The 15,219-nt window shown below is 38.5% G+C and overlaps 1 protein-coding gene across 1 annotated transcript in view; it reads right to left on the bottom strand.

Annotated features, from left to right (window-relative positions):
• Positions 1-5,438: 5,438 nt before the first annotated feature.
• The window catches only part of HERPUD2 (HERPUD family member 2), a 30,168-nt gene continuing 20,387 nt past the window's right edge, over positions 5,439-15,219 (bottom strand). The window contains exons 6-9 of the mRNA XM_035020903.1: positions 10,783-10,905; positions 7,853-8,176; positions 7,013-7,130; positions 5,439-6,279 (exon numbers count right to left, since the gene is read on the bottom strand). Of these exons, the coding sequence (XP_034876794.1) occupies positions 6,118-6,279; positions 7,013-7,130; positions 7,853-8,176; positions 10,783-10,905 (727 nt within the window). The 3' untranslated portion in view covers positions 5,439-6,117. The remainder of the gene's footprint in view (positions 6,280-7,012; positions 7,131-7,852; positions 8,177-10,782; positions 10,906-15,219) is intronic.

Here is a 15,219-nt window from a genome sequence, read left to right on the forward strand (position 1 = left end):
GGCTGGGGCGCTGCGGGGTGCCTGGCGCCTCTGTCACCTCGGCAGGAAGGCTGGAGCTGGAGCCAGCGCTAATCAGGGGTGTCCCAGTGTGCAGCGCCCTGGGGCCGCCCTAGAGGACGGCTGAGGCTGGTGCAGGCTGGGGACCCGGGACTCACGGAGGCGGCAGGCGGGTTAGGGTGCCCAGCCTGTGCACTGGTCTGCGCCTTCAGGGTGGAGAGGGAATGTGGACCCGCGGGCAACCCCTCCCAGCCCAAAGCAGTCCAGCAGCTCCCCGGCCTGTTGGCAGAGTCCCAGAGCTGCCTTTCACATGCTAGTCGCGCTTTTTAAACTCCTTTTTCCCTGTGCCCCAGGACAGAGGGGTGTGCCCCCAGTCCCTCAGTCCTCGCCCTCGCCAGGGCCCTTCGCAGCGCTGTGGGCGCGGCCTTCCCTCCTTACCTTGTCTGCGTCTCTCTCGCTGTTCCCTTTTGCCTTCTGTCTTTTGTTGTGCCGAAGCTGTTCAGCGGGCCCTCAGTTTGAAATTTGGCGCCTCCGGACGAGTGCTGGTGAGTTCGGGTTCGTCCCAGGTCGCCATCTTGGGCCGGAACCTTTACTTCCTTGAACTTTTTAATCCTAGCTATTGTTAAGGTCTCTTATGTAATGCTAAATATCTGAATTTTCTGAGGGTCTGTTTCTATTCACTTTCTCATTTTGGTCAAATCCTGTGTTTCTGTATTCTTAGTTACCTTTTATTAATGAACAGAATTCCAAAAAAAAAAAAAAAAACTATAGAGAAATTAGAGAAACTGCATAGTGTTATCTTCTGTCGGGATTTATTTTTGCTTCTGGATGGTACTAGGTTTGGTACAAATTGCCTCATTCAGTTGGGGGCTGAGGTGATTTGAGAGTGGGCTTCGGTCCCTGTGAGAACAGGCCCATTTCCAGTTTGTGTACTGGAGGGGTCGGGGGCCCTTTTGGGTCCCAGTAGAAAGCCTGGGGGTGTTCAAAAGCGCTTCCACTCGGTGCATCCTGGACTCTAGTTTTTGTTACCTATGAGTCTCCCCAAAATTTTTGCGCAGCTTCCCAGCCACTACGCTTGAATGAACAAGGCTTTGAGGTGGGAAAAAGTGGCACTAAATGTAGGTCGCACCTGTCTGGAATACTGGCCTTTGTTTTCTTGATTGCTCTCTGATGTCTTAATAGATGCACGTGTTCTGACTTTTATGGTTTTCTCAGCAGAAGGGTGGGTGTAAAACAAGCTAATCACCCATTGCTGGAAGCTGAATTCTCCACATGCCTTACCTGAATAATTAATTGTAAAGAGTTCAAGTTCTGAAGTAAAATAGACAAGTTCAAATCTTGACTCTCTCACTTACTAGCTATGTGAACTTAGGTGAGCTATTTGACTTCTTTGAGTCTTAGTGTCCTTATCTGGAAAAACAGAAGTAACAGTAGCACCTACCTTGAGCTATTTTAAGGATTTTTTTTTTAGATGCAGGTAGAGCACAGCGCCAGGAATGTAGCAAATATTGAAATGTTACTCAAATGTTAGTGATAACAGTTTTCAAAGTACTATAATAATTTTTATCATTAATTATGTAAATTAACACAAAACAGCACCCTCTGTGAGGGTTGTAACTGCTAAAGACCCAACACAGATCTTAATTTTTCCAACTTTCACAGCTATGGCTTTGGGACCCTTGGATAGAATGGCTCACCGCACCACATGAAATAGTTTACGCAGGCGTTCGTGTGTTCATTTTGGAAAGTAGATCAATTGGAGTGAGAGAGTCAGAATTTAGCAGCAGGATCAAGGAAGTAAGCTTTGGCAAGAAGACTCATGAAATTAGCCCTCCTAGGCTATGGCCTCGAGGGTGTATCTAAGTGTAATGAGAGACAATAACCACCAAGGTTTGCTCTGGAAAAGGGAGACAGATCTTTCGCTATCCTCTCGATATTAGGGCTGAGCCCTCATTGTGCTGGGAAAAGCTTTCTGCTTACTAGGACTCCTGGACACAGAGAAGCTCCACGTGCTAAGGAACAAGAACCCTAATTATTCTGGGCTCTCTTTGTAAGAAAAGGCTTTATTTCAAAGATTCCATAGTATTTTAATAAGAGGCAACACTTAAATTCAAGAAGCATTTTAAATGTCTTAAATGTTTTTAAATGTTACTATATTGTACACCTAAAAATCTGTTAATAGAGATCTCACGTTCGACGTTCCTACCACATAAAAATTTTTCAAAAAAATGTTTAAAGTACTTTTAATTGTTGAAATATTGAAACATCCAAACTATATTTATATAAGATATAAAATGCCAGAAGCATGTTTTGTACTCACCACGTGGCCAGTTTATTTCACTTTCCCGGTTACAGTTAGAGCACATGATGCCACGTGGGGTGGTGAGTCCAGCCACGCTGGGACTCCAGGAAATACTCTGTCATTGAGAACACCACATTGCAGAGCCTGGTGCAGTTTTGCAGACCCAGCAACGCAATTCCAGATATGACAGGCCTGACGGTCTGATTTATACCAGACTTATCGAAAGCTGATCTATAAATCAGCACACCTTAGTCTTTCCACAATGAAGCAAAAATAGCCACTGGGACTGTACAAATGAGGATACAAACTTGGTCTTTTCTCCCCTCATTTGAAAAGCCAAATTTCAATAGTGATGATGGAGCCAGGAAAACCAGTTAGAATAATGATAGATGGTGGCACTGAACAATGCCACCAAACTATGGCAAGAACTGTCTCCAAGTCTCCAGTCCTGAGAATCACCCTTTTCCTTTTACCCACCTAACATAATCCGACCCTCTCGCCCATACTGCTTGGCTGTACAAATTCTAGTCTTTATTGTGATGTGTAAGGAACAGAAGTCCTAGAAAGTGTTTATATCCCACAAATCCATCCTGGCTGTTGCTAGTCAGCATTTGGCCTACAGACCAGTGTCTGGGCTTCTGTGCTGCTCCTTTGCCATCTGGAAACCATCTCCAAGCTACCACAGCCCCCTAGGCACCATCTGGCCCCAGTATGGACACAGCTCCTCCCTTAATCCTCTAAAGCACAGCTGACACTGGGCTGTAGGTTTTGACAAAGTCTTACCAAAAGTGAGCCTAACATGAGGGAATTAATAATGTAGTGAAAATCATTAAAATCCAGCAACACATTCCACTGTTCTTAGAATCTTTAGAGGGGGCGTCTATGACTAACATTTTTCTCCTTAGCCCCAATCTGCAGCTAGGATACAGAGACCTGTTCATTTCTTCCACATGGGTGTCCCCTACAATGCTGTTCCCCTCTATGAATTCTATGGCTCCAATTCTCCCATCTCTAGCTCCCAAAAGAAGAAAGATTAATCTGTCTCATAATTATCTCTGCATTCTTACCCTACCCAACCATTCTGGTTTAGGATATGACCCATGAAGCATTTCTTACAGCTTTGACAGTTTATTTATTTAGCTCCCAGGTTAAAATCCAGACCCTCCCTCTGGATGCACTCACTCCATCAGCCCTGAAGCAAGCCATCCCTAATTGTGATCCAAACAGTATACAAATGTACCAAAGCTCACCCAGTTGGATATCTATCAGTTCTAATTCTTTCCTGTTAAAACAATGCAATATCTTAAAAGCTAAATCTCACACATACACCATACCCTTTCAAACTTTTGCTGATTCAAAGGATATGTACATTTTCAATCACTCATTCAGTATTGAACTAATTGCTGTGCACTCTTCTAGGACTAGGGATATTACAATGAGCATAAATATGTTCCCAACCTCATAGCCCTCGTATCTTGTGGGAGAGACAAAAGGAAATAAATATAAACTGCACTGGTGTAATCTGCAAAGAACAGTGCTACCAGGGAAAAGGTTCTCTACAGAACTGGCCATTAGCTGAGATCTCATGAATGATTAGTAAATGTTAACAAGGCAAAAAAAAAAAAAAGGAAAAAAGGGAAAAAAAGGAAGAGTCTCTGTGTTCCAAGCAAAAAGAACAATTTTAAAAGTCCTGGGGCTGGAAGGAGAGAGTACTGGAATTGGAAGACCAGCCTAGCTAAAAGAGAGGCATTAATGGTGAGCAGAGATTGAGAGGGTGCAAGGCAACCTTTCAGAACTTTGTAAACATGTTAAGGAACCTGATTTTTATTCCAGGAACAATAAGATGACCCTGAATGATTCTGTACACACTTTGAAAATTTGATACTTGCTGGAAAGGCTATATACTATTTTATATTCCCCTACAGCTTCACCTACATTGATTATTATTTTAATAATTTGATAGTTTTAACCTTGGGACTCATTACATCTGTTTTCATATTTATTGCCCATATTTGTATCTGTTACAGACATAATGTTTGTGTGTCTCTCCAACCCCAAATTCATGTTGAAATCCCAGCCCCCAGGGTGATAGTATTAGGAGGTGGGGTCTTTGGGAGGTAACTAGGGCATGAGGGCAGAGCTCTCAGGAACAGGATCAGTGCCCTTGTAAGAAGAGAGGAGAGAGAGTGTACTTCTGCTCTGTTCTCTGCCATTTGAGAATACAGCAAGATGACCATCTACCCAAGAAAAGGGCCTTCACCAGACACAGAATCTGCCAGCACCTTGATCTTGGACTTCTCAGCCTCAAAAACTGGGAGAAATAAATGTTTGTTGTGTAAGCCACCCAGCCCAACCTGACTAGAGATTATCCTGCCCATTTCCTACTGGGATATTGTCTTCTTTTAACAAAATTTAGGACTTATTATTATTGTTTTAATCTTTTTTCCCCTAATTCTTTGCCTTTTAATTATGTATGTCAAAATATTATATACATAGCAACCTTTTCTTTTAGGGATTCTGCCATAAAGGCATTTTGTAACCCCAATTATTATAGAAGTATTCATCTATATTTTCTGTTAGTAGTTGCATGTTCAATTGCTCATACTGAATCATGATATCTTGATTGACATCTATAAACAAACCTAACTTTACTTTTCAAAGAGTTATCCCTTGAAATGTCACTTTTATCATTATAAGTAAACAACTTAGAAAATCATTTGTTTTCTTAATCTTTCAAAATCTTCTATTTTGTTCTATTATCTAATCATATATTACCAGACCAGTACCACATATAACTTTATAATACATTTCATGTGAGATCAAGTTCTTGCACACTAAGTTCTCCTATCCTCATTTGTCCAATTTTAATTTTTAGCTGCCCTATGAGAAACTTACTCTTTTCTTATAAAATACTGAATTGGCTTTCACAGGGATTTTTAAATAGACTATCAAGGTTTCAGACTGAGAACTAAGAGATATCCATCTGGAACACAAAGAGGTGAAAATGACCTGGAAGACTTCAGCAAGATTTTCCAACAACTATTGAAATTTACATAGATTTTTACATGTAATGGGTACATTACTGAAAGGTCTGAACAAATATCCCATAAGACAGTTTACCATAATTGACCTTTTATTTAAAAAAATTACAGGGAGCAATTTCCAGCATATTTTATAAAAGTACTGCCTGTATCAAACATTTATATCACTATTAATTCCATTGAAGAGCTGCCTTTTTTTTAAGGTACTAATTCCAATTGATGGGATACATGCCCTTAAAATAGAAAGTTTCCATTATTTATCCAAATGTTAAAATTAAGATTATTGAGAAGTTTATTGCTTTATGGCTGGGCAAGATGCTGCTAGCACATTTTAGGTAAATAATATTCTTTATTAAAAACTATGAGGTCATTCTGTTTAAAACTTTCAGGATAATTCACAGAAAATAGATATATTTATTCAAATTATACACTGAAGGGCTGGGCTGTTGGCTATAGACATTTATATGGGAAGCAGCTCTTTAAAGAAATAAGACACACAAATAGATCTGCCTTGATATAATATACATAATTGAAATTAACAAAACCTGGAAGACCAATATTGTTATACTATGTTCTGTTAGAATCTTAAAAAAGAAATCACACATTTAGTAGTCCATTTGTGCTTAAAATATTCATATGCATGAGAAGCTTAAAGAAAAAAACACCTCTGTACATGATGATGAAAAGAAAGTAATAAATTTTTTTGAAATTGCACTGTTATTTAAAACACTTTCCTAAAGTCAGACCCTCCTCTGTAACTGGCACAGTTTTTCAGGTCTAATTGGCAACCTGGGGAGGCCCCTCTGGTATCAGTGAAGTAAAGAAGGTGGTGATAAAAGACCAAGCTGCCGCCATTAATCCAGGCCTTTGAACTGCACCGGCGTCTTCACCTGCATCTTCTCCACTCTCATCTTCAAGCCCATCATCCATAAGACGCTCCTTTCAAACAAACAAGAAACATACTCCTAAGGGATTTGAAGTTAGCATTAACTCATGACAGAAAAAGACAGAATTAAACTCTTCCCTACAGAAAAGGAATATGAGCATGTAATAAGGAAGTGGTACATATCTGGTCATCAGAAATCTTTGTTAAATCCAAAATTGATAAATTCCTCAGTGTTCAAGTTCAAAGGGATAACTGCCAATTTAATACAATAAATTCTCACCGTGTGCATAACTTTCTTTCTAGGCTATTTTCACGAAGAATAATGTTAATTCTTCCTGCTTAATTCTTTTTGTGGTTGTTTTTTGTTTTTTTTGACAGAGAGAGAGAGCATGAGCATGGGGGAGGAGCAGAGGGAGAGAGGGAGAGAAGGGCAGAGAGAGAGAGAGAGAGAGAGAGAGAATCTTAGGCAGGCTCCCCCCTGAGTGCACAGCCCAACATAGGGCTCTATCTCACGACCCTGAGATCATGACGTGAGCCAAAATCAAGAGTCGGACACTTAACTGACGAAGCCACCCACGTGCCCCCTACTTAATTCAAATATATGACTGATTCAGTATTATATTCTAAGTTCTCCCAGATAAAATCACACAATTTATATGTTAACTTTTCTTCACGTGCCATTCCACAAAAACTTGTGGAATGCCCCAAGATTCTTTTATCACGTTGGTTTCTTACACTGCTGAGGAACATCTATATTTGAAATATACAAAAGCCTCATTAGCATACCATTTCTTCAAGTTCTAGGTTGTTTGCATTTTGCCCATCATTGTTAACTTCGGCATTATTGTCAGGAGCCTGTTGCTGACGACCTTCTTGCCTAAAAGGAAACCATCCAGCTTGGTGTCTGTGCAGTAAAATAAAGAGAAAAGAAAAGAAGTCTCAACTGTTTTTATTTGTATCGCTTTAAAACAGTGTCCTACAACAGAATAATTATTTCAACTATAATAAATAAAAAGACCAAATTTCCTACTTAGGACCAAGAACTGCCCCTCTCAAAGCAATGACAGCAAAACAGGAATTGACTTAAGTCTAAAAAATCTATCATGGGCTTTGCTGGTTCTATGCTAGATATCTTAAGATCTAACTTAGCTATCTTAATGTCCTAACATATTGAGAGTCATAACATCTTTTCTGCTATTTTTCAAAATGAAATTCAACTACATATTTCTTTGCCTCTTGGGGTAAAGGGGGGCAAGAAAAAGTCTACTTAGGAAAAAAAGTCTGACCTATTCCTATAGGTCTTACTAATGATAACTATAACTAAAAAGAATATCCTTATGCAATAGAGCATCAGACACTTCAAGTTCTAAATAATTGATAGAGCATGTCTAAATGAATTAATAATTTTTTATTATGAAAGACGGTGAAAGAAAAATCTGCTTGTAGACCGTTCTGATAAACATATTTACTCAACATAACCTACTTTGCTTTTGGTGCTAGGTATCTGGAGTCCAAAACTCCTATTCCTTCACTCAACAGTCATGACAGACTACTATATGCCAAATTCTGTGAACATTTTAGAAAGTAATTAAAAGAAACCACAAAAAGTTAACAAGCATCACTCACAAATAAACCAGTAGCATGGCTCCCATTACCATGATAAACCGACTAAAAGAAGAATAGAAGTATACAATGCTAAGGAGAATTGCAGCTCGTGAGAACGTGTACATCCAGTCTAGCCAGTCTCGATTGAAGTCTTCTTCATTTAGCACTGGACCTCCCTGTGCATTCATTTGAACATTCTCATTCATGGGTCGATTTTCTTGGGCCACTAGGTTTGGAGCTGGTGGGGGTTCTTCTCCAGGAACACGTGGCAGATTTAGAGGCTGTGAAGCAGCAGGCTGAGCAGGGTTGGCATTTGATGTGGCCTGAGCTGAAACTGCAGCTTGACTGAAATATTCACCAAAATAAATATTAAGAAGAAAAAAAAATTTTATCATACTCTTTTATTTTGTAAAACCTCCTTGGGGAGCCATATGTATTTTTCATAAACCTAACATGGAATATCACAACTCTGGTACCACATTTCTTAGGTAAGCATGAATCCCAGTGGAAAAGTGAGGTCAAGACTGATGGTAGGAGAGAGTAGCTCAGGAAAGGATGCTCCCTTAGCCTCACAGTCTAAGATGGTAGGGGAGAGGTGGAAGACATGAGAAGGCCATGGTAATCATTATCTTTTCTCTCTTTCATTAAATTACTTTATAACATAATGACCAAATCTTTTTCCAAATCTTTTCACTAATGGCCCCTTTTGTTTTTCTACGTGGGATGACTACCACCGCACCCACCACCTCTCCCTTAGAGCCATTTTTTGAAAAATATGTCTAAAAATGTAAATTGATCATTACCCTGTGTGTCCATTGTCAGTGATAAATGATTTGTATTTGTGTTTTAAGATATTAACTAGATCCCAGATAACAACCCCCCGACCCCAATCCTGACTTTTGGGAACTCCATCTGGGAACCACTGGAATAGGTACTCGTAAACCTATGAAGAATTGTGTTCCTGAAGTTTGCTTATAATTTGATTGCTTGAAAGAATAAATTTTTCTATATGAGGCTTCCAGTAAAAAGATAATATATCTGGGATTTGCTTTAAATTATCCAGCACAGGAGGGGCAAGTTCTAGAACAAGAATGCCATGATTTGATAAATGTTGAGGCTGGGTGATGAGTACACAGGGATTCATTTCACTATTCTATCTTTTTGCATGCTGAAATTTTTTTACAATAAAATGTTTATAAATCAGGATAGCAAAACAGAAGTTTCCCAGGCTACAAAAGCCCATTTAATTCAGTATGCTAATACCTTGTATCTGTAGGGGGCTTTTTAGTTTCCAAAACACATCCTACCTCACGGATATTCTGATTCATAGGTGAGTTACACTTCATTAAAGGAGAGAACTTGAGGCTCAGAAGTTAAATAATGTACATAATAGTGTATAGTTTATAACAAGCTACAATAAGCCCCACTTATCTTACACAGTTCTCAGGAGTTATAAATGAGACAAGGGGTGTAAAGCATCTAGCATCTAGCACAGTACTAAGCACAAAGCAGTCACTCAGATGGTTACTATGACCACAGCAATAGGTAAGGTACAAATAGCCTGTCTGCAGCCAAGGGATCATGCAAGAGAACATTAGGATATAAGGTTCATAAAGCACATCAGCTTTATGGGGTAAGGTCTGGAGTAAGGATAAGGATACAGACTTCACACTGTAGGCAAGGGAACCATCAGGTATTTGGGAGGATGGGGAATGACTGGCTCAATTCTGTGTGAAGCTCATTAACCTGGCAGCAGCAGGATGAAATATAGTAAAGAATCCAAAAGGAGAAAGAACAATTGCAGTAAGGTAGGTCCAAAATGCGAAAAGATCTGGGCAAAATATTGAAAGGAAGATATAGGGGAAGAACAAAAGTTAGAAACAACCTATTAACTCATCTTGGTAAATTGTTGGGTTCAGGGATAACTGAAGGCAGAGTCAAAGCTGATTGAGGTTAAGAGCCTGGAGAATGAATGAGAGGAGACTGTGTCACTGACAAGTCAGGAAGGAGAACACATTTAAGAGGACAGTGGTGTCAAATTTGAGACATCCTGAATTTAAAGGAAAGGCAAATTTCCCTAGGGAAATCTTCCAGCAACCAGGATGAAGCACAGGAGATAAAGAAAAGGGGTCATCCACCGAGAGCTAATGACTAAGGCCACAGAAGGAAAAAATTCAAGAGGAGTGGCCTAGGACTGAACCCTGTCTTCATTACCAGATTGTCATAAGGTACATGGCAAGTACACAAATTTCTGTCTAACTAAACAAGCAATGTTACCATTTAGAAGAAGGGGAAAAATGAGCCATCAAGGACACAAAATGAGTGATCAGAAAAACAGAAAGAACGAAGAGGATAACAAAATCACAGAAACAAGAGAACATTAAAGAGAAGCTAGAAATGTTAAATGAATACATAGAAGTCCAGAAGAATGAAGGCTGAGAAGCTGTGCTCGGTGCTACGATCCATGCTGACCAGAAGCAAGACTTACTAAAATGCTGACAGTCCAGAAAGCATATTATTAGCCTTATGTCAACATGAATGTTCCTGACATAGGATTCCCTTTCATTTAGCATCCTATCTCTTCATGTAGATTTGCTGCCTTCCAGTGAAACTTAGGATCCTAAGTTTTCTCCTCTTAAGTAGATAAAATGTTATATTAAAGAAAGCATCTCAATACTGCTAAATGTAATTAGGAGAGAGAGGGAGAAACAGAGAATAGGTTTAGCTGATGTGAACTGGATGTGAACCCTTTTCTCTTTAGCCAAATCATTTAAAAGAAAGGTATCTGCTGAAATGTTGGCAAATTCATTCTCATAGTAATTTTTAAAAACCAATAAAACACATCAGTAAATGGAATCCCATATCAACTTACCTAGGATGAAAAAGAAAATAAAGCAAGTAGCACACTAAGCAAAAAGAAAAAAAAAAAAACCGAACTCAAATTAACTTACTATTGCATGTAATACTGATGAGCATACATCTGTTGCCACCACAGCATCTGCAGGGGGCTGAAAGCGGGATACACTGGGAATCCAGCTGGAATAGCTTGCCCAGGAAGCGGGTTGTCCACATTTCTGCAATACACAGATAAAAGAAATGTCTTTTCATGCTCTAGAAGTTGAAAGCATTTCTTGGAATTTTCATTTCTTAAGTATAAGCCACCCGTTGACAAAATACACTAAATCATACTGAAAAGAAAAATACTTATTTTTCAACATTCTTCAAATAAGATATTATGGTTTATACAGGATGACCCAGGCCCCAAATTATAGAACAACTAACATTTCAGCCCAATCTTAATAAGAAAATAAAGCAAGTCACCCACAAAATGTGTGGCAAGCCTGAACATTTTGCTATCTTCCCATTTCAGCAGAAAAGGCCAAAAATACTTTTAATTACATTTTAAGTACATTCTCCTTAAGAACCAAAAGCCCTAAAATATACTTCACGACAAAATATTTTGAGGAATGGGGAGCCTACCGAAATGATATTTTATATTAGTAATATTATTAAAAACATAGCATCTATTAGCTATAAAATAAAAAACATTATAAAAATCTGTAAAATTTTTTTTTTAGTTAAAAAACCAAGACTGGCAGAACATATTTATACATGCATTCTTAAAGTAGGTTAAATGTCTATTAACTCAATAAAATTTGTGGAAGGTCATACTTAAGTTCTCTATGCCTCAGTTTCCTTGCCTCTAAAATGGAGCTAATAATAGACTCTTCCTCATAAGATTGTTAGTCTGTACTCAATAAATGTTAGCTATTTTTATTTTTACTGTCCTTTATCCCTAAATCTGAATACAACTCCAAAGTGTGTGATATGAGATTTGTAGAAATTCACATATATCAAGACACCTACAGGAATAAACATATGAGTAAATGCAGAATTTGTGTACTTGCTAACTTTCCTTTTCTTCATATTACTTGAATTTTATCTTTAGCTGATATAAGCTGGGTCTAACCAGAATGAGACAAGACTCAATAACAAATTCATGAATTTTTAATATGATATTCAAAAGACTGTTAATGTACAATTGGCAATAATTGATTTCACTGCTAACAGGATGAACTGGAATAAGGCTTTAAAAAACAATTTTACAAAATTAAATATCTTTAAAAATGTTCACTTTTACCCAACAGCCCAAGTAATTCAGCTTCTGAGAATTAACTTAAAGAAATACAAAATATGGGGAAAATTTTCACATCTCTGCCCTACACAAATGATATTTTATATTAGCAATATTGTTAAAAACACAGCAACTATTAGCTATAAAATAAAAAATAAACATTATTAAAATTTTAAAAAGAGAGGGGGAGGTGGGAGCAAAGGATCAGAAGAGCTTTAAGAAACATCAACTAAATGTAATCTGTCACCCTCTGAATACTGATTCAATCAAGACAACCAGAAGAGACATTTGAGATAATCAGGAAAAACTGAATATGAATAGGGTATTTGATGATATTAAAGAATTTCTGAGTATTCTACTGGTATTTTGATTAACATTTTCTTATAGTCTGTATCTGTCCTATCTGTGACAGATACCCAGTATTTACAGATGAGAGGGTATCTAGGTTTTGCTTTGAAAATACTCCAGCCCAATAAAAAAAAGGAGGAACAAGAGGGAATAGATAAATGGTTAAGTTGTTGAAGCTGGGTGTTAGGTAAATGGGGGCTCATTATAATATTTTCTGTACTTGTGAATGTTTAAAAAGTATAAGCAAATTCGGTGAGGAAACTGCGGTTATATACCTGCGGGAGGAAATCATTTGATGGCACAAGTTCTAACAGCTTTTGTTTTCCTTTTCAGACAGACTATACCAGTTAGTACTATTTGATAAAAACTAAACAACAGAAAAAAGGGGTGAGGGACATTCACAGGAACACATGGAAATGGTTGAGTACAACAGAGATCATGACAAAAACCAAGAACTTGAAAGACTGTCATTCACAAATACTTGAGAGCTATACCAAGAAACACTCATTAATACGTTTTTTAAAGTTAGGAATTACAAAGGAGAGAAGATAAAAGGAACTGGAAACTTCAAAATTCAGGAACAAATTCTTTCAAAAAAAACCTGTGAAATCAGCCCCATTTCCCTTACCACTCCATACCAAGATGAACCAACTGCAGGGAATCCCCACCTTACTCCCAGAATATGCCTTCTCAAGACTCTGCACACTTGCTTTGTTCTACCTGCTGAACTTCCCTTAAAATCAGCTCAAACATTACCATCTATGAAGCCCTCCCCACTCCTCTAAGCAGAGACAGTCACTTCCTTCTCCAAGCTCCTGCAAAACTTTTTTCAAGACTATGGTAACACATCAGCAGATGGTAATTTGTCTATCTGACCTACTTCCATTGAGGGCAAGTACATAATTCATCTTCCTGTCTTCAGTGTCCAGCATATAACAAATTATAAGGTAAACTTTTACTGAAGAAAGTCACAGTGTCCTCAAAGAAACAGATTTGCTTACTCAGTCACCAATACTTAAAATCTGATCAGTAGATCTGACTAGAATAAAGTTTTAAATGGGAGGGCAGAGAGGAGAGAAACACCATTATAAATGAAGTCAAAATACAAATGGCAACCTATTAAAACAAACAACAAAATAGTCACTTCAACAAGACTGTTAAGAACACAGACTTTCAAGTGAGATATGGATTTGAGTTCTAGTTCTGCGGCTGACCACTCCTGTGAACTTAGGCAAGCTCAGAGCCTTTAAGCCTCCTTCTCATCTATAAAATGGGAGAAAAAAGTACCTAGACCACAGAGTTGATGTAAAAGTCAACGTACAGCACTGAATTATAGCATGTGTAAGTGTTTAACACAATGCCGAGCTTGTGCTAAGTGCTCTGTAAGTACTATTAATATTCTTTTAGATAAAGAACTGTCACAAATGAATTTCGGAAAACAGCAACACACCAACAAATAAGTATTTCACAAAACAAAACAAAAAGAACGTCTTTATCGTGACTCAAATTAAAACAGGAACATTCCAATTTATCACATTGGCAAGAACATATTTGTATGGGGTATCAGACTCTTTAACAACTGTTATTGGGAGAATAAACTGGTACAACTTTTCTTTACTGCAATTTTGCAATGGTCTTTAAGAGCCTCAAAAAGTCTTAAGAAACACTTTGACCCAGGAATTCCCCTTCTTACAACTTATCCTAAAAGAATAACTGCTAACATATAAATAAATACTATTTAAGAATACTGATTGTAGGGTGCCTGGGTGGCTCAGTTGGTTAAGCGACTGCCTTCGGCTCAGGTCATGATCCTGGAGTCCGGGGATCGAGTCCCGCATCGGGCTCCCTGCTCGGCAGGGAGCCTGCTTCTCCCTCTGACCCTCCCCCCTCTCATGTGCTCTCTCTCTCAAATAAATAAATAAAATCTTTAAAAAAAAAAAAAAGAATACTGATTGTAGTGAGGTTTAGTGGGAAGAAATTAAACAACCCAAACCCTTATGATAGAATATTGCCCCAATTCTTCACTCTTCTATAACAGGATTATACATGCATACTGTCTGGCATACAGGGGCAAAGCTAAAGCTGGCTTATACCAGCTAATATTGACTCACAAAGCTCAAGTTCAGGAATTTTGTGAGCCAACCCTTGGTATCTTGAAATCAGCCGTGGTGAAAGTACTTAACACCAGAAAAATCAGCAAATGCTACAAATCAGCTTTATTCCCCCTCCCCGCAAGAAAAGCCAGTTGGTAAGCATTTACCAGCACACCACTGGTAACCTGGCAATACCTCAATGCTATTGAACATGGCCATGTGACTTGTTTTGGCTAACGGAACGTTAGTGAATGTGACACATGCAGAGATTATAAGTGTGCTCAGGGGTTAGCTTCCCCTCTTGTGTTCCTGTCATTTGTCATAAGAAGAACCTGTCCTAGGGAGTTTCTAGTTCAAAGAATGAGAAACATGAAACAGACCAGAACTCAACCTACAGCCTGAGGCAGAGCTGTCCCGAGTGACTAACAAGATTGGTGAACAAGAAAAATGAAGTGTGTTGTTGTAAGCCACTGAGATTTTGAGGTCATTATGTAGTAAAACCAACTAATGACATTCTTCATCGATAGAGGAGTGAGCCAGCTGGCATATCCACATAATGAAAAATCTTAAAACTTTCTTAAATAAAGGGACACCAGAGGCTGAGACATACAGAGGTAATGCTGGGAAAAGAAAATGTCCTGTGTGCATCAAAGTAGTCTCCCTGGAAAGAATGGGCTTTGAATTGGGTGGTGCATAATAAGAATATGATTGCAAAGTGCTGAACAAAGGCTGTTTCAAACAAGAAGTGGGTATAGAAGACGACTGAGGGGTAGCCAACCAGGATGTTAAACTGGCAGTTTAACTGCCAGGAT

The sequence above is a fragment of the Mirounga leonina genome, unplaced genomic scaffold (genome assembly GCF_011800145.1).
Source record: "Mirounga leonina isolate KUSES-001 unplaced genomic scaffold, KU_Mleo_1.0 Mir_174, whole genome shotgun sequence".
Lineage (NCBI taxonomy): Eukaryota > Metazoa > Chordata > Mammalia > Carnivora > Phocidae > Mirounga > Mirounga leonina.